At 48.0% G+C, this 23,411-nt stretch overlaps 1 protein-coding gene across 7 annotated transcripts in view; it reads left to right on the forward strand.

Annotated features, from left to right (window-relative positions):
• BAZ2A (bromodomain adjacent to zinc finger domain 2A) overlaps positions 1 to 22,503 on the forward strand; it is a 34,180-nt gene extending 11,677 nt beyond the window's left edge. For 4 of the 7 annotated variants that reach the window (XM_047742002.1, XM_047742004.1, XM_047742003.1 and 1 more), the window contains 28 exons: positions 3,359 to 3,496; positions 5,074 to 5,667; positions 6,510 to 6,695; positions 7,315 to 7,533; positions 7,971 to 8,468; positions 8,608 to 8,668; positions 9,749 to 9,857; positions 10,031 to 10,132; positions 10,291 to 10,501; positions 11,999 to 12,096; positions 12,442 to 12,507; positions 12,691 to 12,924; positions 13,071 to 13,325; positions 13,722 to 13,936; positions 14,241 to 14,315; positions 14,524 to 14,704; positions 14,801 to 14,860; positions 15,048 to 15,192; positions 16,117 to 16,778; positions 16,884 to 17,106; positions 17,212 to 17,367; positions 17,473 to 17,624; positions 17,792 to 18,081; positions 18,197 to 18,329; positions 18,440 to 18,586; positions 18,978 to 19,204; positions 19,320 to 19,463; positions 19,561 to 22,503. In XM_047742002.1, coding sequence (XP_047597958.1) covers positions 3,361 to 3,496; positions 5,074 to 5,667; positions 6,510 to 6,695; positions 7,315 to 7,533; positions 7,971 to 8,468; positions 8,608 to 8,668; positions 9,749 to 9,857; positions 10,031 to 10,132; positions 10,291 to 10,501; positions 11,999 to 12,096; positions 12,442 to 12,507; positions 12,691 to 12,924; positions 13,071 to 13,325; positions 13,722 to 13,936; positions 14,241 to 14,315; positions 14,524 to 14,704; positions 14,801 to 14,860; positions 15,048 to 15,192; positions 16,117 to 16,778; positions 16,884 to 17,106; positions 17,212 to 17,367; positions 17,473 to 17,624; positions 17,792 to 18,081; positions 18,197 to 18,329; positions 18,440 to 18,586; positions 18,978 to 19,204; positions 19,320 to 19,463; positions 19,561 to 19,726 — 5,745 coding nt within the window. In that variant the 5' untranslated portion in view covers positions 3,359 to 3,360 and the 3' untranslated portion in view covers positions 19,727 to 22,503. The remainder of the gene's footprint in view (positions 1 to 3,358; positions 3,497 to 5,073; positions 5,668 to 6,509; positions 6,696 to 7,314; positions 7,534 to 7,970; positions 8,469 to 8,607; positions 8,669 to 9,748; positions 9,858 to 10,030; positions 10,133 to 10,290; positions 10,502 to 11,998; positions 12,097 to 12,441; positions 12,508 to 12,690; positions 12,925 to 13,070; positions 13,326 to 13,721; positions 13,937 to 14,240; positions 14,316 to 14,523; positions 14,705 to 14,800; positions 14,861 to 15,047; positions 15,193 to 16,116; positions 16,779 to 16,883; positions 17,107 to 17,211; positions 17,368 to 17,472; positions 17,625 to 17,791; positions 18,082 to 18,196; positions 18,330 to 18,439; positions 18,587 to 18,977; positions 19,205 to 19,319; positions 19,464 to 19,560) is intronic. The other 3 variants (XM_047742006.1, XM_047742007.1, XM_047742008.1) reach the window with 3 other exon arrangements.
• Positions 22,504 to 23,411: the final 908 nt, after the last annotated feature.

Below are 23,411 nucleotides of genomic sequence, written 5' to 3' on the forward strand. Positions count from 1 at the left end.
GGCGCTGACGGATTTCTTTTTTCATTTGGCCAAAATCCTATTAGTTCAAAGGAAGATAGTCTCCTTTGCTTTACTTGTTCTCCTTAGTAGGAGGGAGGGCATAGATGGGAGGTCATAATTTACCTTCAGGCATTATTGTGAAAAGCATCTTGGGTAGGAAGGTGAAAATGAAATAACCCTGAGTTTATTGCTTAGAAGAGGTGTCCACATTTTTACATTGCTGTAAGTGTGATCCCATAGTTAACTGACATCTGAAATTAAGAGTCAAGTGTAAGGAAGTGTGGCTGTTGGGAGCATTACTTCTAGTTTTGTAGTACTGGTAATGGTTTTGGGTTTTGTGTGTTTTTGGTGTTGTTGTGTTTTGTTTTGTTTTTTAAAGATTTATTTATTTATTTGACAGACAGAGATCACAAGTAGGCAGAGAGGCAGGCAGAGAGGGAGGGGGAAGTAGGTTCCCTGCTGAGCAGAGAGCCTGATGTGGGGGCTCGATCCCAGGATCCTGGGATCATGACCTGAGCCAAAGGCAGAGGCTTTAACCCACTGAGCCACCCAGGCGCCCCTGGTGGTGTTTTTTAAGATTTTATTTATTTATTTGAGACCAATACAGCAGGGGGTGGGGAGGCAGAGGGAGAGAGAAAATCTCAAGCAGACTCTGCTCTGAGTGCCGCTTGGGGCTCAATCCCACGATGCTCACATCATGACCTGAGCCAAAACTGAGCGTCAGATGCTTAACTGACTGAACCACCCAGGCGCCCCCAGTAATGGTTTTAAATTATATTTTGATCTTTTGGGTCTGGTTATCTTTCTATCTAAAAGGTAAAAATTTTAACGAAAATTTTTAGTAATGATGAAGCTGAGGCTCAGCAATGTTAAGTAACTTGTCCAGGGTCACACAGCTAATGGTAGTAGACCTGAGATTTGAACGTAGAGCCCACTATGTTGTACTGTTTTCACTGTACAACACAAAGAGTATTTTATATTTCTTGAAAGCTTTTTGTAAATGAAGTGATTGTGGTTCTGATGACCCTTCAGTAGAGGCTAGTGGGGAAACAGACCTCAGGCACTAGATAACTTCCCATTTCTTTTACTTATCTGATTTCTGTGAGCCATCCATTTATTCTTATTAGTATGTAATTTATGAGACTGGAAATGCTGTGCTTTCCCGGAGTAGCAGAGGAGACCATCACTAGTTTCCTTACAGATTCAAATAGAAAATGGAAGAATGAACTGTGGCCTGTAATTGAGTGGAAAGATATAGTTTGGGGGCGCCTGGGTGGCTCAGTGGGTTAAAGCCTCTGCCTTCTGCTCGGGTCATGATCTCAGGGTCTTGGAATCAAGCCCCGCATCGGGCTCTCTGCTCAGTGGGAGCCTGCTTCCTCCTCTCTCTCTCTGCCTACTTGTGATCTCTGTCAGATAAATAAATAAAATCTTAAAAAAAAAGATACAGTTTGGTGCACATAGGAGCACAGAAGGTGTATATGTCACACACATTGGAGGTGTGGCTGTGCATAAAACTGGGGGAGGAAGAGGTGGGGATCAGATGAAATTGGCTCTCCAGGAATAGCATTTCTAGGACTTCCGAAATGAATTACTGCATGTCCTCTTTACTTTGTGGTGTAAGCTTTGGAAGGAACCTAACCTAAGGGATTAGGGAATGAACTTTCCTCCTGGGTGTCTTTAATTTCAGAAGCTTATCATTCCATGATGCTTATTTTTCGGACCCCTTATTCCTGAGGAGTGGCCCTTGTAGGAAAATCCTCGGGGATCCTGAGGTCTTTGTAGAAACCAGTTTCTTTGATGCACAGCAGGTTTAGCTCTGTTGCATATTTTAGAGTGAAGATGGGAAATCAGTCGATCCTAAATACTTACTCCCCTATGTCAACAAAATATGAATTGTTTTTATTTTTTTTTAATTTTAGTTAAAATTGGTAAAGGTAGAGTTAGGGTATTTAGCCTAGAAAATCTTAACAGCTATCATGTCATAAATACAGGGTTTATATTTTATGTTCAGGACACCTAATGGTGTCTAATTTGCATTACCAAGCATATTTAGGAACATGAGTCTTTTTTTTTTTCTTTTTAAGATTTTATTTATTTATTTGACAGCAGAGAGCCTGATGTGGGGCTCGATCCCAGGATCCCTGAGATCATGACCTGAGCTGAAGGCAGAGGCTTTAACCCACTGAGCCACCCAGGCGCCCCAGGAACATGAGTCTTAACAAACCTTGGGCAGTGGTCATATATGTTCATAATCTATTTATTTGCTTATTTAATTATTTTTAAAAGATTTTATTTATTTGAGAGAGTGAGCAAGAGAGAGAGCACATACGCGATGTCGGGGGAAGGCAGAGGGAGAAGAAGAAGCAGGCTCCCCGCTGAACAGAGAGCCCAGTGTAGGGCTTGATCCCAGGACCCTGAGATCATAACCTGAGCCCAAGGCAGACGCTTCATGGGCTGAGCCACCCAGGTGTCCCAGTACATCATAAGTTTCTGATTGATATGTCAGACTTCACCTATAATTCTGGCTTCTGCTTCCTGTGTTTCTTCCCTTACAAATGTAAGATGTCCAGCTATTCTCTCTGTGACTCTTTACTTTTAAGCTATAAAACTAAAACACTAGGAAGTAACCATAATAGGTATAACACTAATGTTCCTTGGGAAACTCTGTAGTCAGTTTTCCAGCTCTGACATGTTTCTGAGTTGTGTTCTTAGAAAATCATGAAAAAGAATAGAAGTGTTGCCAGATGATTTGAGTTTTGCCATTATGGTCACCTTTCCTAAATGTATTCTTTCAGATCCCTTTGCTAAGATATCTTCTTCAGATGCCTAGGGCTATGGATAGGATAACATGGAAATTATTTAACTCAAGTATAATAATAAAACAAATCAGCATATGTACCAGATATGCTTTTTCTGCCAACACCCCCATCTCCATGGCTTCCTATCAAAAAGATGACATCGAGAACCTTCTGTGGCCCCTGGGAGTGGGACTCTGGCCTTACCTTGAGGGGAGGGAAGACAAAGGGATGGAAAGGTTAAATGTTATAATAGAGGGTTAATAATATCATATCTAACATAGAGGGATAACCTGGATGGAAATTGAGAGTGTGGGGTTTACACAGGGGGAAGATTATTCCAGGCTTTAGGGTCATTGCCCAGGTTAGGGGTGTATTTCCTCCCCCTCTTCTCTTTTTTTCAACCTGTACTTCCTGAAACCTCCCTCCCCCTCCCCCCAGTACATAGGTAGGAGAAGGGTAAGTAGATGGAGGGGAGGGGGCATTCCCTATAGAAGATTCCAGGTGATATAACCTTGTTTAACCGCCAGTATTTTTTTTTTCCCCTCTCTCCCCTCCTACAGAAATGGAGGCAAACGACCATTTTAACTTTACTGGCCTTCCCCCTGCACCTGCTGCCTCAGGACTGAAACCCTCTCCCTCCTCAGGGGAGGGCCTCTACACTAACGGGTCTCCCATGAACTTCCCCCAGCAAGGGAAAAGTGAGTGTGAGGGCCACATGGCCTGGGGAGGGAGTGGGCATCATTCCTTTAGAGCAGGTTGATGGGACAAGATTTGGCTCCTCTCTGGGCTAGCTACCTCACAACAGCTCTTTTTCTTGCCAGGTGGGGAGGGAGGAAGTAAGTAAATCCTCAGAACTTCAGCTGCTGGAGAGAAAGCAAGTTTCTAAGAACAGGTTCTAGGGGTTTATGGAAGCAGCACTCTTAGTCTTGACTTAGGTTGGAAGGGGTTAGGAAAACATACTGGCTTTTTCATCTTGGCCTGCTCTTCTGTCACCCCTGTTCCCTGGCTACTGCCAGAGAATGGTGAGATGGGTACTGCTTCCAATAATGACTTCTGGACCTGTGAGAGAGATAAAGGTCCAGCCCTCTGAGAAGCTGTTTTTAAAGGTTGGAGATCTAGGATTGGGGGTGGAGGGATTGGGTGAAGGTTGGGGATGTGTTTGCCTTTTGGTTTGTGTAATAGAGAAGAGGGTAGATACTTGAAGTCAGTGCCACCCCTGTCCTTGAGAGTAGAAGAGTAGAAGATAGGGAAAGAGAGTTTTAATGCTTACCTAGTTCCCTAGAGAGAAACATCTATAATTCCAGACAGAAGTGTTGCTGCCAGGATCAGGTCTTTTCCTAGATTTGGCTTATCAGTTGCTCTGTACATAGTTCTGCCAAGTACTTCTTTAATCTTGCCTGGATTTCAGGTACTTTGTTTGGAAGCAGAGAGAAGCCCAAATGCTTCCCACTTTCCCTCTGGCAGAAAAATACTGCCATAGGCTTATCCTTAACCACCTCTCCCTTCTGTTCTCCCTAAGGGGGTTGCAGATAGAAGCACCTTTATTTCACTGAGGACCCCCTCCCCATCAGTTTCTTTTGTATCTTAGTTCCTTTTATTTGAATTGTCCTCCAGTCCAGAGGTTACCATTGGTGTTGAGAACTGAAGTCTGTAGTACTGATCATGCAGTCATTTTCCCCCTGCAATATTACCCTCCAGTTTCTATGCAGAGGGGCCAAGCCCAGCCTTCTGAGTTGGGATCTTGCCGCTGTGGTGACTGCAGATTCTATTCTTAGCCCAGCACAAAGTGCTGGATCTGCATGTGCCAGTGAGGTGGAGGCTGTCCCTTCTGGTGCCAGTGTGGGGCCAAACGGGCTCTGGGGTAAGGGGGTGCCTGGAGAATTCAGTCATGCCACTCCAAGGGAAGAATTCCTCTAGGGAATGAGGGTGGAGAAGAATGCAAGTCACTATAGGGAGTCTGCACGCAGCTTCATTTAAAAAAATAAAAAGCCCTGAGCATCAGCAGCAGCCAGCACTCTGCTGGTCGCTCCTGTGGTAGGCCAGGAGAGCTCCCCAGCCCCCTACTCAACAGCCTCAGAAGCAGTTGCTAAGCTTACATCCAGGAGCATCTGGGTTTGGTGTTCTCTGGAGACTGAAAAGCTATAAATATAGCAGAGGGGGAATCCCCCTCCCCTTCACCTTCCCTTTTTCTAGTCAGTGTTGTTCTTTTGGTAGAAATGGTAGAGTTTCTTGTGTACATATCTGTAACTGACCCTTTTCCCTCTTTCTCTGCCAGGTTTGAATGGGGATGTGAATGTTAATGGCTTATCTACTGTATCTCACACTACTACTTCAGGGATTTTGAATTCTGCTCCCCACTCCTCCAGCACCTCACACCTCCATCACCCCAGCGTGGCCTACGACTGTCTCTGGAACTACTCACAGTACCCATCTGCCAATCCTGGCAACAACCTCAAGGACCCACCCCTTCTCTCCCAGTTCTCGGGGGGACAATATCCACTCAACGGCATCCTTGGGGGCAGCCGGCAACCTTCATCCCCAAGTCACAACACTAACCTTCGGGCTGGGAGCCAAGAGTTCTGGGCCAACGGTACCCAGAGTCCCATGGGGCTTAACTTCGATTCACAGGAACTGTATGATTCCTTTCCTGACCAGAATTTTGAGGTGATGCCCAATGGACCCCCTAGTTTTTTCACCTCCCCACAGACTTCTCCTATGTTGGGATCCAGCATCCAGACCTTTGCACCCTCCCAGGAGGTAGGCAGTGGTATCCATCCTGATGAGGCGGCAGAAAAGGAGCTGACATCAGTTGTGGCAGAGAATGGCACTGGCTTGGTAGGCAGCCTGGAGCTGGAAGAAGAGCAGCCAGGTAGGTATAACTATGGGTCTGTGAGCCGGGCTGGGAGAGGAAAAATGGGGCTGTGGGGGGCAGTGGCTTTTTGAGGTGAGGAAAACTTGTCTTTCAGCTCTCTGCAGTGGAGGCTGATTTGCATGTTGGTGATTAGCAGAGCCAAGTGGCTGGTGTTTCTGTGGCAGCAGCACCAGCTCGCAAGTGGGAGTGCAAATTATTTCAAGCTCATGCAGAGCTGCTGGCCTGGAGAGGGCAGGTGGGCGAGCCTGAAGCAGCCTCAACAGACACCCTGCATAGAGAGGGGCTTCTTCTAAAATAGTGGAAGGGGTTGGGGCATTAGCAGAGGGCATTGAAGCCAATTGGAGTTCACTATGGCAAGGCCAGACTGGGCTGCTAAAGCGGGCTGAGCCCTAGTAGTGATTGGCACCTGAAGAAGGGAAGGGAGCAGCAGAACATACCATTGCTTGTCTATCGGTTTCCTATTGTCGTGGTTGTTGTTAGCATTGGTACGTGTGACAGTCTCTCTCCTCTTTTCCCTCAAAATAGATAAACGGTTATAAAATTACAGGACAGTTTCTCTGTTTACCACCTGTTCCCCCTGGATAGGGGAAGTACCTAAGAACATGATGCGGTTCTTGTCTTAGACCCTGCTCTCCTTTCCCCTCTCTTTGCCAGCTATAGGATTTTATTGTATTGCTCACTAGAGTATTTTGGTATGATTGGAACCCAACATAGGACTGGTACTTAGACTTACTGAAGAATGAACATCCCACTAGCAAAGACTGACTGCCTACTGTAGCTGAATGAACCAGTTGGAGGCACTGATTATGACTTTTTTGCTCTTTTCTGGGATTTCCTAGAACTGAAGATATGTGGCTACAATGGCTCTGTCCCTTCTGTGGAATCATTACACCAAGAGGTCTCAGTCTTGGTCCCTGACCCCACAGTGAGCTGCTTAGATGATCCTTCACATCTTCCTGATCAACTGGAAGACACTCCAATCCTCAGTGAAGTCTCTCTGGAGCCCTTCAACCCCCTGGCACCAGGTAGGCTTAGAAGCTGGCTCCCTTCAATTTGTCCATGCAAAAGGTAGCCAGCTTCTATCACCTAGAAGGGATAATAAACCAGGGAAGTATTGAGGAATCCGGGGCATTGGGGCCTCCAGATAATCCTGTGGCCAACTACAGTTTCATCCCACTGGCTGACTAGGCCAACTGCACTCTGAGCTGAATTGGTTCATTTCCCAGGTTTTCTCCCAATGTTCCTTTTGGCCAGGAGCCCTGGGCTGTAATAATTCATTGGATAAGGACTTATTACCACACAGTTGGGCTGTTTGGGTTCTAACTATCTCACTAACTGTTGCCAGTGAACAATTACCTTTTACCCCACTGAAATAATAAGAAAAGCCTGTTTTATGATGGATGTTAGAATTTTGTGTTGGTCTGTGGGTTGTTATAGAGCCAATGTTTTTCCCTTCATTTCTGCTTTAAGCTTTTACAATCCCTATAGCCTGGCCACTTCACTGTTTTCAGGGAGAAAGCTGTAAGATTTCCTTAATTTAACATTAGAAAGAACCCCTCCACACAACGAGGACTAACTAGAGTTGGGATATAGTGAGACCAGTATTTCTTAAATCTTGTTTTCTGATTTTTCCACCTCTTGAAGAGCCAGTAAGTGGAGGACTCTATGGTATAGATGACACGGAGCTGATGGGTGCGGAGGACAAGCTGCCTCTTGAGGACAGCCCTGTGATTTCTGCCCTTGATTGCCCTTCCCTCAATAATGCCACTGCCTTCAGTCTCCTGGCAGATGACAGTCAAACATCAGCCTCTATCTTTGCCAGCCCAACCTCTCCACCTGTCCTTGGAGAGTCTGTCCTGCAAGGTAAGTGAAGAGAGGTAGGATAGAAAGTCTTTGGCCTGAGAAAAGGTGAGAGAACCATTTCCATAGTTAGGGCATTAGGGGTGGGCGTCTTACTGGGAACTGAGGGGGCTATCGTGGGACTAAAAAAGGCACAGGCTGCTCACTCTGACTTGTCTGCCCTGTGCCCAGAACTTGTGGGACTTGGAGTTTGCAGGAAAAGGAGGTCAAAGGCCTTACTGGCTCCAGGTAAAAGGTACTTCACACAGTGAACTAGCAGTTTTACCCTTTAACCTTCATGAATGGCTGGGGAGGACAGCCAGAGGCTACTTTCATGTTTTCCACCCTAGGGAAAAGCCCTCTAAGTAACTCTGTTCAGCTTAGTCCAGGTTGACTGAGTAGATTCTCTTGCTCTGTAGGACACCATTTTTCCTTACCTATCTTGTCCCTTTGGATTCTAGATAATAGCTTTGACCTGAATAATGGTAGTGATGCAGAACAGGAAGAAATGGAGACTCAGGCTTCAGACTTCCCACCACCTCTCACCCAGCCAACCTCTGACCAGTCATCCACTATTCAGCTCCATCCAGCAACTTCACCAGCAGTCCCGTCAACAGCCTCCCCAGCAATCTCCCTGGCAGTTTCGCCAGCAGCCTCCCTGGAAATCTCTCCAGAAGTCTCCCCAGCAGTTTCTCCAGCAGTCTCGGAAATTTCCCCAGTCATCTCCCCAGCAGCCTTCCCAGCTGTCTCTCCAACTTCCTCAGCAGCTCTCCCACCAGTCTCCTCAGAAGTCTCCTTGACAGGCTCCCCAGTGACCTCCCCAAAAGTGTCCCCTGCAGTTTCCCCAGTATCTGTCCTCCCAGCAGCCTCCTTAGCAGATAAGGATGTCCGCACCTTCCCTGAAACCACCACTGACCTGGAAGAGATCACTGGAGAAGGAGTCACTACTTCTGGTAATGGTGAGTGTCCAGATTCTGTTCCATTCCTAGCCGGTTTAAAGAAAAGTTTCTGTCCTGTGTGGCATTTAGCCCTTCACTGGTGGCCTGTTTCACTTTTGCTTGAATTCTTAAGTTGGGTATCCCCTCTCTTCCTCCCAAGGTGATGTCCTGAGGAGACGTATTGCTACCCCAGAAGAAGTTCGTCTTCCCCTCCAACATGGGTAAATGCTCTAGTTTGCTACATACATTGACCTTGACAAATTTAATGAATGACTCTAGGAAGAAGGGAAGAGAGGTCATCTCTCGAGAGATGGAGAGGAATGGGCTAGGCAAGAATGGATTAAAGGACAGTTATCTGCAATGATAACGCCTGAGGTCCTTAGGCTTTCCCCCTTCTCCTAGGATCTGCCTCCTCTCACCTATTCTTTCCTCATCTTGTGGCCATTCGGATTCTTGCTCCAGGGGCTGTAGCTGTTATCTTTTCCAAACCCAGCTGGTCACCCTAGAGCTCAGATATCCAAATTAGCTGACTTGTTTTATATGCTTAGAGAAGGGATAGCAGTGAGTTGCGGGGTGGCTCAGTCCTGATGAATTGGGATTTTTCTTTCCTTTTCTTTTCTTTTCTTTTTTTTTTTAATGCTCTTTGGAGAGGTAAGGACAGGAACAGTATGTGACCAGAATGAGCAAGCCAGTTTGACACCAAGGGCCTCCTAAGAATATGACTGCCTTCCTGATTGTCCCCACCCCCGCCCCTCTAGGCTACTTGTGGTCACCAAGTCTGAGTTCTGCTTAATGTTTTGAGAGAAAGATAAGGCTTAGTCTTAGAATAATCTGTTTCTCAGAACACAGAGTTCCTTACTAAACCTTGGCCTACAAAGTCATTTTATGGAGTCAGCAGCAAGTTTACTCTTCTGGTTGCGTCCCCACCCTCTGTCTTTTCTGCTTTTATTTCCTCAAGTCTTCATCGCCTTCATCCTCATCACTGGAAACCCAGCTATTGCCTTGAATGGCATCAGGGAGGGGGTTCCTGGCTGCTCATCACACTGACTTTGTAAAGGCAGGGTGAAGGTCTTTCTGGCCTGTGCATTTTTATGTATTGCTCCCCCTCCCCACGCCCTGAGGGATTTGTAGAGCTCCTGCCTGCCTTCCAGCCAAGCTTGTGTCTCATGCTGTGTTTGCATCTACATGCAGTTCTAGTAGATAGATTCTGGGAGGGTCAACTTGTGGGCTTGGCTCCTGGGTTGGCTTGACCATGGGTAGGGGTGTGACCTGGCGGCAGGGCCCGTGTGCTTCTTTGGTAGGTGGCGGAGAGAGGTGCGCATCAAGAAGGGCAGCCACCGATGGCAGGGGGAGACATGGTATTATGGTCCCTGTGGGAAGAGGATGAAACAGTTTCCAGAAGTGATCAAGGTAATGTAGCTTTCGTGGGCATCTTAACGGAAACACAGACACCTTTCTTGGGCCCAGTGGCAACAGGCTACCATTTTCTGCTCTTTGGGCTGTTCTGTTTGTGCTCTTGTTGGACAAAGGCATGATAGGGCTGTGACTTCATCAATCAATGCCACTTTGCCTCCTCCTTTTAGTACCTGAGCCGCAACGTGGTACACAATGTCCGTCGTGAGCACTTCAGTTTCAGTCCCCGTATGCCTGTTGGAGATTTCTTTGAAGAGAGAGACACGCCAGAGGTGCACATCCCAGGGTTAAATACGCTTTTGTTTCTGAGAAAGAGTTGGTGGGGAGGCTGTAGCTTCTTGTGCGGTTTGGAGGTTCTGGGACATTGAATGATTAAGAGGCTATGGTGGCTTGCACCCTCACGTTGTAATAGTCTTCTTCGTTACCTTAGGGCTTGCAGTGGGTACAGCTTTCAGCAGAGGAGATCCCATCCAGGATTCAGGCAATTACCGGGAAACGGGGCCGACCTCGAAATACTGAGAAGGCCAAGACTAAGGAAGTCCCCAAGGTGAAACGGGGACGAGGTCGGCCACCCAAGGTTAAAATCGCTGAGCTGCTGAATAAGACAGATAACCGCCTCCTAAAGAAACTGGAGGCCCAAGGTACCCCGACGTCTCTTATTTTAGGATTCTGCTTGCTCTGTGAAGTATTGGAAATGTGGTTTTATTTTTTATTTTTTATTTTTTTAAGATTTTATTTATTTATTAGAGTGAGAGAGCATGAGCAGAGGGAGAGGGAAAGGGAGAAGCATACTCCCCACTGAGCAGGGAGCCCAAATCCCCGCCTGATTCCAGGACCCTGAGATCATAACCTGAGCTAAAGGCAGATGCTTAACCCACTGAGCCACCTGGATGCCCCCTGAAGTTTTGGAAATGTTGAGGAATTACTTATGCCTTGGTTTCCCGCGAACATGACTGACATTAATTATTTGGACAGAATGAATCTGAATCACCTTCCCCTCTTTAGAAAGCAGTACCACCCTCCCAGCATTTTTGTGGTACTTCAACAACTTGTTTCCTTAAATTGCTCTAACTGGTGGAGCCTTGGGAGGTCCCCAGATGTTGATAGGAGAAGAGAGGGCTTCCGTGTCCTTTCCTATCATCTTTCAGCAACTTGGCTTATTGGCTTGGGTTGTGCACTTTGACCATACTCGTTGCTACCATCATGGAGGTTCAGAATTCACATCTGAATCCAAAGATAATTGACGCCATTTTACTGGGTAGACAGGTAGTAAATGTGTAATTTTTCAGCAAATATTACATTTACCCTTACATGGTGAAAGAATTTGAAAAATATTGGCATCTTCTGACTCCTATTCAGAATCTTCTGATTCCTATTCTGAGTTCCAGCTCAGAGTTCCAGCTCTGCCACATTCTGACCATATGAGCTGGAGCAAGGCATTTATACTTTACTAGAAGCCTATGCTGGGTTATCTGTAGATAGTATCTATCTAATTTAGAGGGTTGCTCTATGGACATGGTGGTGGTGTGTCCATGCCAGAATAGAATAAGTACTATCCTATCAAAAACATCAATTCTAAAACACTGTATTATTTTCGAAAAGCAGAGAAACTTTTATATTTTTTGGTAGAACAAGGCATAAGAGCTGAGCATAAACAATGTCAGTGTTCATCCGATTCTACTGAGGTGTCCATTATTTGAGCTCTTTCTTTCTGGCACATTCTTTTTAATTGGTGCTTTCAACTTTGGAGACCACCGTTTTTCCCTGGCAGTTTGGTTTTGTTTTCTTTCTCTGCTCTGAAATCAGTCTGTGGGTTGCTCCCTCTGCTGGGTAGCCTGGGAAAGAGACAGGTTACAAGGCTGTTCTGCCATTGTGTCCTCTAAGAGCCCTTCTAAAGGAGTCTAATCTGTTCCAGGGGCTGGGACTTCTGGGCAGGAGATTTTTGAGTTCTTTGTGCTACCCCACAGCAGGTGTCTCTTCAACATTTTTCTCCCCAACATTTTATTATGTATACCAAAAAACGAAACTAGATTCTTCAGGGAGCTGCTTAGGAAAGTCAGCTTTGTGACAGGCGTGTGCTGCTCTGAATGCCGGCGATCAGTCTGCCTTACTCTTCATTTTTCTTTCTGCCCTCACAGAAACACTGAATGAGGAGGATAAAGCAAAGATGAGTAAAATCAAGAAGAAGATGAAGCAGAAGGTACGAGGAGAATGTCAGTCTCCTATCCAAGGGCAGGTGAGGGACATCAGAGAGATTATACAGCGGGTTAACTTTTCCTACCGTTGGCTTCGTCATCTCTTCTTCCTTCTCACACATTTGCCACCTTCCCATCTCCCCACCTCCCCTCCATGTGGCAGCGTACCTTCTTCATTACCTGGAATGGGGGGGGGGGTTGATTTAGAGAATTGGGCCTGTTCAAGAATCATGTGGGCATCTCCAGGGTGAGAGAATTGATCCATTGCCAACCCTCATCCCGTCTCTCACCTCTCCTCCCCAGCACCCTTGTCTGTTTTTTAATCCTAGCCCAAGCAGAGATGCTTTCAGAGTTTGAGGAGAAATGACTTCCCTTATGGTTTACAGGCCAGAAACAAGCGGAAACAAGAGACCAAGAGCTTAAAGCAGAAGGAAGCTAAGAAGAAATCCAAGGTAGGTGCATGTTCACACAGGTATAACTTTGAAGTCACCAAACTGATTTTGCAAGACATGTGTGAGTTGGTCTTGTTTTATAGCCACGGTTTTGGGCTCTCAGGTGGGAGGAGGGGGACCAGGGAAGGGTGGTGACTGGAATCTTTATGGAATGTTTCATCCCTCTCTCCTTTGGGTGAGTAGGCTGAGAAGGAGAAGGTAAAGACAAAGCAGGAAAAACTGAAGGAAAAAGTGAAAAGGGAGAAGAAGGAGAAAGTAAAAATGAAGGAAAAGGAGGAAGTGGCCAAAGGCAAGTCAGCCTGTAAAGCTGATAAAACGCTGGCCATGCAGAGGCGATTGGAGGAGCGGCAGAGGCAACAGATGATCTTGGAGGAGATGAAGAAGCCCACGGAGGACATGTGTCTGACTGATCACCAGGTAGTAAGGGGAGAGTAACAGGTCCTGGGTCCCTGGGTCCTGGAGGGCCAGTTACGAAGATATTGCCACTAAAAGAAGAACCTCCTAGATACCCAGACGGTTGCCTTCGGGTGTGTCTGACAGCCCTACCACTTTCATTCTTACAGCCCCTACCTGACTTCTCCCGCATCCCTGGTCTGATCCTGCCCAGTGGGGCCTTCTCAGACTGCTTGACCATCGTGGAATTCCTGCATAGCTTTGGCAAGGTGCTAGGCTTTGACCCTGCCAAAGATGTACCCAGCCTGGGGGTCCTGCAGGAGGGACTCCTGTGTCAAGGCGACAGCCTGGGTGAGGTGCAGGATCTGCTGGTGCGGCTCCTGAAGGCTGCGCTCTATGATCCCGGCCTGCCCTCTTACTGTCAGGTGAGGCCCTTCCCCAGGCGGGTTGGGAGTGCCTGGGATCCGGGGCTGTGTCTCAGGTGTGCTTTCTCTCTAAGTTAAACACATAAACGTAAAAGTCTTTCCCTGAACTGATCAGGACAAGTGAAAGGAGATCTGGTTTCTTCCTATTTCTGTTTTCCTTATATTTTTTCCCTTTTGTTTTTCTTCCTGACTTCCTGCTTATTTTGTTCATTTTCCTTTATTTTACTCCTTTTCTCTTGTACCGTCCCTTGGTCTTTTCTCATAATGTGTTAGCACTTTTCATTCTTTTCTCTTTTCACCCATAGTCTCTCCTAGTGTATTTTTTTGTTCCAGATTCACCCAGCCTGTGTTGTTCCACTTTTTCTCCTAACTTCCATTCTGCTCTCCTCCAAACAGTCCTTAAAGATCTTGGGGGAGAAGGTGTCCGAGATCCCACTGACAAGAGACAATGTGTCTGAGATCCTGCGCTGCTTCCTCATGGCATATGGAGTGGAGCCTGCCCTCTGTGACAGCCTGCGCACCCAGCCTTTTCAGGCCCAGCCCCCGCAACAGAAAGCTGCTGTCTTGGCCTTCCTTGTGCATGAGCTCAATGGCTCGACCCTCATCATCAAGTGAGAGTCTGGGGTGACGGTTACTGTATGCCTTGGGCAGAATGGGAGGGAGAAGGGTTTAGCCATCCAGAAGTCCTGGCGGTGATGTGTGTGCACTGCCGTGCTCTGGAGATGCTAGATCGACTTGGGAACTGGATCTTAGTACTTTCCTGGGGAGAATCTAAGCCTTCCTCTGCCATTTATCCAGCCTCGGCCCTAGAATGAAAGTACCATTTGGCTGCAGCCCCTTTACCCTTGAGCCTCCCTTCTTTTTTGTTTGTGCTACCACTTCTTCCTCAAAATCTCATAACCTGTTCCTCTGCAGTGAGATCGACAAGACTCTGGAGAGTATGTCCAGCTACAGGAAAAACAAGTGGATTGTTGAAGGCCGGCTCCGGAGGTAGGAATGGGACAGAGGGTAGGGCCTAGAGAGGAGAGAAGGCAGAAAGAGTGAAACATAGCCAGAGCTTGCGCCTGGAACAGATGCCTGTAGCCTCCCCCCTGAGTTGGGATCTTACCCCAGGGCTCAGGATGGTTTAGATTCCAGGTGCTCCTTTTGTGGCAGTCTCTCCTGTTCCTCACCAGTTTTCCCCTTCATCTGTTTTAAGACTAAAAACTGCTCTGGCCAAGCGAACTGGGCGGCCTGAGGTAGAGATGCAAGGGCCAGAGGAGGGCCTGGGGCGGAGGCGTAGCTCTCGCATCATGGAGGAGACCAGTGGTATGGAAGAAGACGACGAGGAAGAGACTGTAGCAACTGTCCATGGCCGTAGGGGTCGAAGAGATGGAGAGGTACTAGCCCCACACTGAGGACAGTGGGAGTTGGAAATCGGTTCTCTTTCTTGAATCGAATAATTCTCTTTCATTGTTCATTTGTTTCTTCTCCAGGTTGATGCCGGAGCATCAAGCATCCCAGAGCTAGAGCGCCAGATAGAAAAACTGAGCAAGGTACTGTGCTTCTAACCTCCCAGAAGGTAGAGATGTGGGCTGGGAGAGAATTTATCACCTTGTGAGTTGGGCCCCAGATGATACCAATTTTATAGGGAGGCTGAGAGCCATTACCCAACCCCCATATACTGGACGGAGTCACTCCTTGGAAATGTGTTTTTTACTCCTCTTTCCACTGCCTACTCAGCGTCAGCTCTTCTTTCGAAAAAAGCTACTTCACTCATCCCAGATGCTTCGGGCAGTCTCCTTGGGTCAGGACCGCTACAGACGCCGCTACTGGGTGTTGCCCTATTTGGCTGGTATCTTTGTGGAAGGAGCAGAGGAGAGCTTAGGTAGGTGTTTCATGGGAGCCTGAATTGAGTCCTATCAGAATTAACCAGTTCCTTTTTCTCTGTCTAGTCTTTTTGGGTTTCTTTCATTTTATGAGAATCAGTGTAGCATTGTGGTTAACAGAACAGACTCTAGGGTGAGACTTCCCACCTACCTGCTGTATGCTTCAGTCTCTTCATTTATACAGTGGGGATGATAATAGTGGGTCTACCTCATTGGGCTGTTGAGAGGATTAGGATGAGTTAATACTCTTAGGATAATGTTTAACATCTATCTGATTTTTTTTTTTTTCCTGAAGATTTTATTTATTTATTTGACACAGAAAGAGACAAGTGAGAGCAGGAACACAAGCAGGGGTAGCTGAAGAGGGAGAAGCAGGCTTCCCACTGAGCAGGGACATCGATGCAGGGCTGGATCCCAGGACCCTGGGATCATGACCTGAGCTGAAGACAGACGCTTAATGACTGAGCCACCCAGGCGCACCATCTATCTGGTTCTTTTTTTTTTTTTTTTTAAGTTTTTTAAAAATTTATTTATGACAGAGATCACATGAAGGCAGAGAGGCAGGCAGAGGGGGCTGGGGAGGCAGGCTCCCCGCTGAGCAGAGAGCCTGATGTGGGGCTCCATCCCAGGACCCTGAGATCATGACAACTGAAGGCAGAGGCTCAACCCACTGAGCCACCCAGGCGCCCCATCTGGTTCTTACTAAACGTTAGCATATGATTATGCTGCTGCTTCTGATTACTTAGGAGAATAGTGTTTCTTTCCCTGATGCTTTGTTCAGTGGGACAATTCTGTTCTCAATTGAATCTCAAAAGGGGGGTTTAAGTCCAAGAGAAAAAGAAAATGTATATCCTACATTTGTACATCCTCTTTCCTTCCCCTTGTATCTGTGTATATTTCAAACCCTTCACTTCTTTTTACAGTTCCTGAGGATGTGATTAAGCAGGAAACGGACTCCTTAAAAGTGACAGCCCATCCAGCACCCAGCCCAGCCCCCTTCTCCCTGAAGAAGGAGTTAGGTGGCTCCGGAACCTCTGCCAGTACTCCTGCCCGGGCCCGAGGCCGACCTCGGAAAACTAAGCCTGGGTCTCTGCAACCTAGGCACCTGAAATCCCCTGGCCAGGGCCAGGGTTCTGAACAGCCCAGTGCCCAGCTTCAGCCTGAGATTCAGCCCCATCCTCAACTTCAGGCTCAGCCCCAGCTCCAGCCTCAACCCCAGCTTCAGCTTCATCCTCAGCCCCAAAATGGGTTTCTGGAGCCAGAAGGCTCCCACTTGTCCCTGGGTCAGAGCCAGCATGACCTTAGCCAGTCAGCTTTCCTGTCTTGGCTGAGCCAGACTCAGAGCCATGGCTCCCTGCTGAGCAGCTCAGTCCTCACACCTGACAGCAGCCCTGGAAAACTGGACCCAACCCCATCACAGCCCTTGGAGGAGCCAGAGCCTAATGAGGGAGAGCCCATCCCTGATTCTCAAGCTCCCTGGTTTAGTTTAGCCCAGATACCTTGCAATGCTGCCCCTACACCACCCCCAGCAGTTTCTGAGGACCAGCCTACTCTCTCCCCTCAGCAACCTGCCTCCTCCAAGCCAGTAAGTAGCCAGAAATCTTCGGATGCAATTGACTTCATCTTGGCACAGGTTCCACTGCCTGTGAATAATCCCGCAAATGCCCTCATCTTGTGTTTCATCTCACAGATGAGTCGACCCAGTGCGGCCAATCCCTGTTCTCCAGTACAGCTCTCTTCTACCCCCTTGCCTGGGATGGCCTCTAAGAGGCGAACAGGAGACCCTGGGGGCACATCACAGAGTCTCACAGGGGCAGGACAGCCAAAACGGAGAGGGAGACCCCCCAGTAAGTTCTTCAAACAGATGGAACAGCGTTATCTAACCCAGCTGACAGCCCAGCCTGTCCCCCCTGGTGAGTGCCCTTGAGGAGGCATGGGGTAAGAGTGGCAACAGATACAGGCCGTGGGATTCATAGCTGTTGCCCACTCCCCACCCCACATGTGTGAACTCTTCACAGAGATGTGCTCTGGCTGGTGGTGCATCCAAGATCCTGAGACCCTGGATGCTACCCTCAAGGCCCTGCACCCCCGAGGCATCCGAGAAAAGGCACTTCACAAACACCTCAACAAGCACAGGGACTTCTTACAGGAAGTCTGCCTACGGCCTTCCACTGGTAAGATAAGCACTTTGACCCTGCCTGAGTTAGAGCCCAGGGATAAAATACTGAACTGCTGCTGTCTCATTGATGGGCCTTTCCCTCTGCCTTCTGTGTTCTCAGACCCCATCTTTGAGCCTAGTCAGCTACCTGCCTTTCAAGAGGGGATTATGAGCTGGTCCCCCAAAGAGAAGACCTATGAGACAGACCTGGCTGTGCTTCAGTGGGTAGAGGAGCTGGAACAACGGGTTATCCTCTCTGATCTGCAGATTCGGGTACACTGGGATTGGCACTGTGTAGGAACTAGTTGGGGGAGACGGTCATCTCTTGTACTCAGTTAAGAAAAACCCTGGGTCCCCACTTCATTAGTGGCCTCTTGTGACGCTAGGTTTTTTTCCTTTTTTCCTTTACAATGAGTTTTATTCCTCTCTCCCACCTGTAGGGCTGGACATGTCCCAGCCCAGACTCTACTCGTGAAGACTTGGCCTACTGTGAGCATCTGCCTGACTCCCAGGAGGATATCACCTGGCGAGGTCGAGGTAGGGAAGGACTGGCACCCCAGCGTAAAAGCACCAACCCGCTGGACCTGGCCGTGATGCGCCTGGCTGCTCTGGAGCAGAATGTGGAGCGGCGGTATCTGCGGGAGCCCCTCTGGCCAGCTCATGAGGTCGTGCTGGAGAAGGCCTTGCTCAGCACGCCCAGTGGTGCCCCACAGTGCACCACTACAGAGATGTGAGCACCACCCCCATTCTTGGTCTTGGGGAGAAGGGATACATTTAATGGATCCTGCTCGTCATCCAAAGATCACCATTTTTCTCTCCATCATCCCCCCCCACCCCCCGCCCAGATCCTATGAGATCACTCCTCGAATTCGGGCCTGGCGCCAGACGCTTGAGCGGTGCCGGAGTGCAGCGCAGGTGTGCTTGTGCCTAGGCCAGCTGGAGAGGTCCATTGCCTGGGAGAAGTCGGTCAACAAAGTGGTAAGAGGACGGGGAGAGCCTGGGAAGGCTGAGAGGGCAGCCAGCTCAGGGTGGGGAGTGGGGTCACAGAGGCCTGAGGGCTCACCTTGCCTCCTATACCCTTGGCCTAGACCTGTCTCGTCTGCCGGAAGGGTGACAATGATGAGTTTCTTCTGCTTTGTGATGGATGTGACCGTGGCTGCCACATTTACTGCCATCGGCCCAAGATGGAGGCTGTCCCAGAAGGAGATTGGTTCTGTGCAGTATGTTTGGCGCAGGTAAGGCTTCTGCTTTCTTATTATCACTCCCAAGCGCAAGTCAGAGGTTTTCTTTCTCATCGCATTTGTCACCAGTCCTACAGTTAGCAGCACTTTCTACCATGCCTCAGTGTCCCCTTGGAAAGAGCTCCAGGGTAGATGTTGGGTTCTGGTCCTTCTTGGGACAAGTCACTTAAATTCTGTGGCCTTACTTGCTTCTATATGGGGGAATGATTGTATTTTCCCTTTTACCTTCCTTATTGGATTGTGTGAGTAGATGCACATGCTGGCCAATGCGTGGAAGTATTTTGAAACCTCAGTCACCCTTAGATGGATAGGGATGGTAATGATCTGGAGGGCCAGCAGAGTACATCTCCAGCTGTTACTGATCTCACCCTTCTCCTATCCTCAGCAGGTAGAAGGAGGATTCACTCAGAAGCCTGGTTTCCCAAAACGAGGCCAGAAGCGGAAAAACAGTTACGAGCTGAACTTCCCAGAGGGTGATGGCCGCCGACGCCGGGTACTCTCCAGGGGCCGAGAGAGCCCAGCAGTGCCTCGGTACTCAGAAGAAGGGCTGTCCCCCTCGAAGCGGCGGCGATTTTCCATGCGGAACCACCACAGTGATCTCACTTTTTGCGAGTGAGTTGAATGAATTCTGGATACAACTGGCTCTGCCTTTGCCAGAGTAAGGGCTGAGAGGGGTCCAGTGAATTTGCTTCCTGAGATGCAGCCATCCCTTTCCCCTTAATGACAGGATTATCTTGATGGAGATGGAGTCCCATGACGCAGCCTGGCCATTCCTGGAGCCCGTGAACCCACGTTTGGTGAGCGGGTACCGGCGCATCATCAAAAACCCAATGGATTTTTCCACCATGCGGGAGCGGCTGCTCCGGGGAGGGTAAGTAGACATTAGCATGTCTCCTGGCTCTTGGGTTGCTTCTGTGACTCTCCCAGCCCCACCCCCCAGCTCATAGCTCTGCCTCCCCTCTGCCCAGGTACACCAGCTCGGAAGAGTTTGCAGCGGATGCACTCCTGGTCTTTGACAACTGCCAGACCTTCAATGAGGATGACTCAGAAGTGGGCAAGGCCGGGCACATTATGCGCCGCTTCTTCGAGAGCCGCTGGGAGGAGTTTTATCAGGGAAAGCAGGCCAATCTGTGAGGCAAGGGAGGTGGGGAGTCACCTCGTGGCATCTCCCCCTGCCCTCCAAACAAAAAACCCTGCCGTTCTCACCTGCTGATGCTGCCCTGGGTCCAGACTCAAGTCAGAGATCTCAGCCTGATTTTTGACCTTACCCTTGGCAGCGCCCTACATCCTCTTCTCCCTACCGATACCCCTCTTTCCCTTTCCTCTTCTTGCTCCTCAAATAAGAGGGGCAGAGATGAGGTCCTTCTGGACTGAAAGCCAAAAAAAGAAAGAAAGAAAGAATTTTTCCTTTCTGTTTTATTTCCTAATTTAAAATGATGAGGAGGAAAGAAGTCCCTGCTTACTTACTCCTCCCAGCTTCTTCTCCTTCCCTGTACGTGCCCCAGCATTCTGGGGCTATTTAACAATAGCAATAGTTCTAGTGAATGTGTGAAACCGAGAAACACTCTGTACTGTGTGTGGACCCGCAGTGACGGCCAGTAAAGTGGACTTAACTCCCAAGTGTGTCGAGCCGGACACCGGGCCCTGAACATGCTGCTTCCATGTTCAGTCCCTTCCCTGCTTCTCACTTTCTCAATTTTTCCTTTCCCCTCCTCTCCCTACTTTTAAGATTTTCTCTCCTCCAATAATGTAAAACTATCGTGTACGGGTTCCTCTACCCTTTTCTCTCCCCCCAGATCTTTTTTCCCCTCAAAGGAAAAAGAAGTTCAGAAGTCCCTGTCTTTCTTTCTGTCCTCATCTTCTGCCAATATCTATCCCTCTGTAATGTTGGATACTCCTCGCATGCTGAGTTTCTAGCCTTTTTTTGAAACTCAGTAGCTAGGGAGAGGGCAGGGAGGCACCCTGGACCCTGGGCCTTCCAGCCTCCTTCCCCACTCTTACCTAAACCTCCCTCTTGGGAACTCCTCAGGGACAACTACTGCTGAGTTTGGGCGCACTCCCAAGATGGAGGCCAGGTAGCAATCAGCTGGCCTCAGAGAGAGGTGTGTGTGTGTGTGTGTGTGTGTGTGTGTGTGTCTGTGTCTGTGTCTGTGTCTGTGTGTGTCTGTTGGGGGGGAGAGTGTGTGTGAGGGAGTGGGAGATGGGGAGGGAGGGAGGGAGGATGCTGTGATTGTGCCCCTGTGCTGTTTGATGGCATCCAGTGTCCCCAGGTATCTGTTTTTATCCCCACCTTCCCTAGTGTTTCAAACCGTCACATTTTTGTCCTTGGGAAACCACAGGAGCAGTTTTTCTGGGTACAAGGCTCTGTCTCCTCTCTCCCAGGCATTTCTGTTCCAGCCTCTTCAAACTGTGCAATCTTTCAGCAGGAACTCCCTCTCCTTTCAATGGCTTTGAGTCTTAAGCTTTTGTAGGGAGAGGGGTAGAACTGGATCTTTTCCTAATCCCATGAGCTTCTGTGGGTTTAGTTGTGCTTTTCTTCCCTTACCTACTTCATACCCGGGACCCTTCCCCAGAAGCAGCAGAGACCCCCAGAGCACAAGAGAGTAGAGAAGAGGGGTTCTGGGTCCACCACTGCCCTACATGTGACTATGCCCAAGTTAAGCCCCAGCATGTGAGAGGAAAGCTGCTAACTCCCAGCTACAGCCATGGGCCCCTGCCCCCCTGCTTTCCTGCTCAGCAGAGCCCCTCCCATCAGAGATTACGGGTACTTGCACTGGGGAGGTGGCTGCTGGCCGGCCCAAGCAGAGAGCTGAGGCGTCCAAGAAATGTTCCATTGGTTGGGGGGGGGGGGGAGGTGGGTGCCAGGCTAGGTGGAGCATTCCTTGTACTTCTGGCAGCACTGGATAGCCACTGAGGGGGGTGGGGGGCGGTGTGGGGAGGTCCTGGGGCAGCCCCTCTCTTATTCCTTTATGCCCCCCCTTCTCTCCCATGGCCTATTTCTAAAGTCGCCTTTTCTGTCAGATAAACCTCAAAACTTTTAATTTTATTTGTTTTTGTTTTTTGGGTTTTTGTTTTTGTTTTGTTTTTTGCTTTTAAGAGGTGGATTGAAGAATATTTGAATTGACTTTATATTATGCATAAATATTTATATTTTATCTAAATAACTGCGCTGTAACAAAGTTTGTGTTAGTCAAACGTTTGGAACTGTTATAGTTGGGGGCTCTTCTTTTTTCCCCATGGCAGTTTTCCCTGGTATAAAATGTACTAGATTAATTTTATTGTTGGAGGTGGGGTGGACGGGGGAGTGAAATCTCCATGTTCCTTCTTTGTGTTCCTCTCCCAGCTCCATCTCTTTTCCCTAGGGACCAGGCACTCTTAAGGTGGGGTGGAGTCCTAGCCTCAGTCTGAAGAAGTTGGGGCTTAATGGGGGGTGGGGGTAGGGCATGATCAAAGGGGCCATTTCTCATATTTCTTTCTTCATCTTCGCCGCCCCTTGAGCTAGGTGGATTTTCTCTTCTTGACAAATAAGAGTATTTGGTAGGGAAGGCAGGTTAAAAAATAATAAAACCCACCCCCTGCCCTTTTGTTTCCCCTCCCTCTATCAGTCTGGTAACAGGAAGAAACCACACCATCAACACCAACAAGTTTCCATGTTCCTTTTACAAGAAAAGGGACTTGACTTTTTATATAACCAAATGTGGTGTTTTAGTGACTTTTTGATAATGTACAGTTTTTTGTGAATTTAAATTTATTTCTTTCTATATTTTAGGACCATCTCATTTTAATAAGGTTTAAAAAAGAAAAAAAAAAGGTCTAGAGGAAAAAAAACTCGTTTTTGCCATGTGATGTTCCACAAGTGCAGCTGTAGAAAAGTGCTTGTCAGTTGAAATAAAAACCACATTTGATAGAGATTCAAAGACTCTTTGTGTATTTATCTTCCTTTCAACGTAGGTTCTCACACTTGCTTAGGGGAAGACTGGGTAGTAGGATGAGTACGACTTGTCTGGTATAGGAGATAGCTGGCAGGGAGAGAAACATTGCTTCTAAACTTCAAGGTTTATCCCTAAACCTACAGACTTGGCCCTTCCTGTACAAGAGGCATCCATGGCAGAATTTCTGCTCATGTGGATGGAACAGGGTCTTAGTGCTCCCGGCACGTTAGCAAAGTGCCATTCAGAGTGCCTACTTCTTGCCTTGTGAGACACCAGAGTAGCAAATACGGGCCCATCACCAACTTCCCAACTTCCGCCCATGGATAAAACACCAGGAGGTAGACTTCATGTTTTATTTCAAAACAAACAAAAGTTGAAATAAGACAAAATGGAGCTATACCAAGTTGTAGGGAAGGAACATGAAAATACCAAGGGTCAGAAAGGAAGAATAGAAGGATAGGTACCACTGGCATAGACAAGAAAAAGTATAAAATTAGAAGCTTCTGGATAAAAAGTGTACAAAATGTGAGTATAAATTAAATATTTCCTGTTCAAGATGACAAGTGCATGTAAGAAAGCACTCACCACTCAAAAAATGTGCACCAGTAACGGCGTGAGGAGTTTCTTTACTTATGCTGGGAAATCTTACCACCTCCAGGGATGACATAAGGTGCAGGGACCCCAGCTCCCAGCCCTATAAAAATCAGACTCCCTCTTTGGTACTTGCTTACCTTCTCAGCTATATGGCAGCCACTGGCCAACTCTCTTAATCTTGAGACCTAACTGAAGAACTCACACTCTTCTCAGGGGAGTAATGAGCAAAAAGTCCCAAAGACGACACCCCAGAAATAAGAGATTACCAAAAGTAAGCTCCATTTGATCATGAA

The sequence above is a fragment of the Lutra lutra genome, chromosome 8 (genome assembly GCF_902655055.1).
Source record: "Lutra lutra chromosome 8, mLutLut1.2, whole genome shotgun sequence".
NCBI classification, from domain to species: domain Eukaryota; kingdom Metazoa; phylum Chordata; class Mammalia; order Carnivora; family Mustelidae; genus Lutra; species Lutra lutra.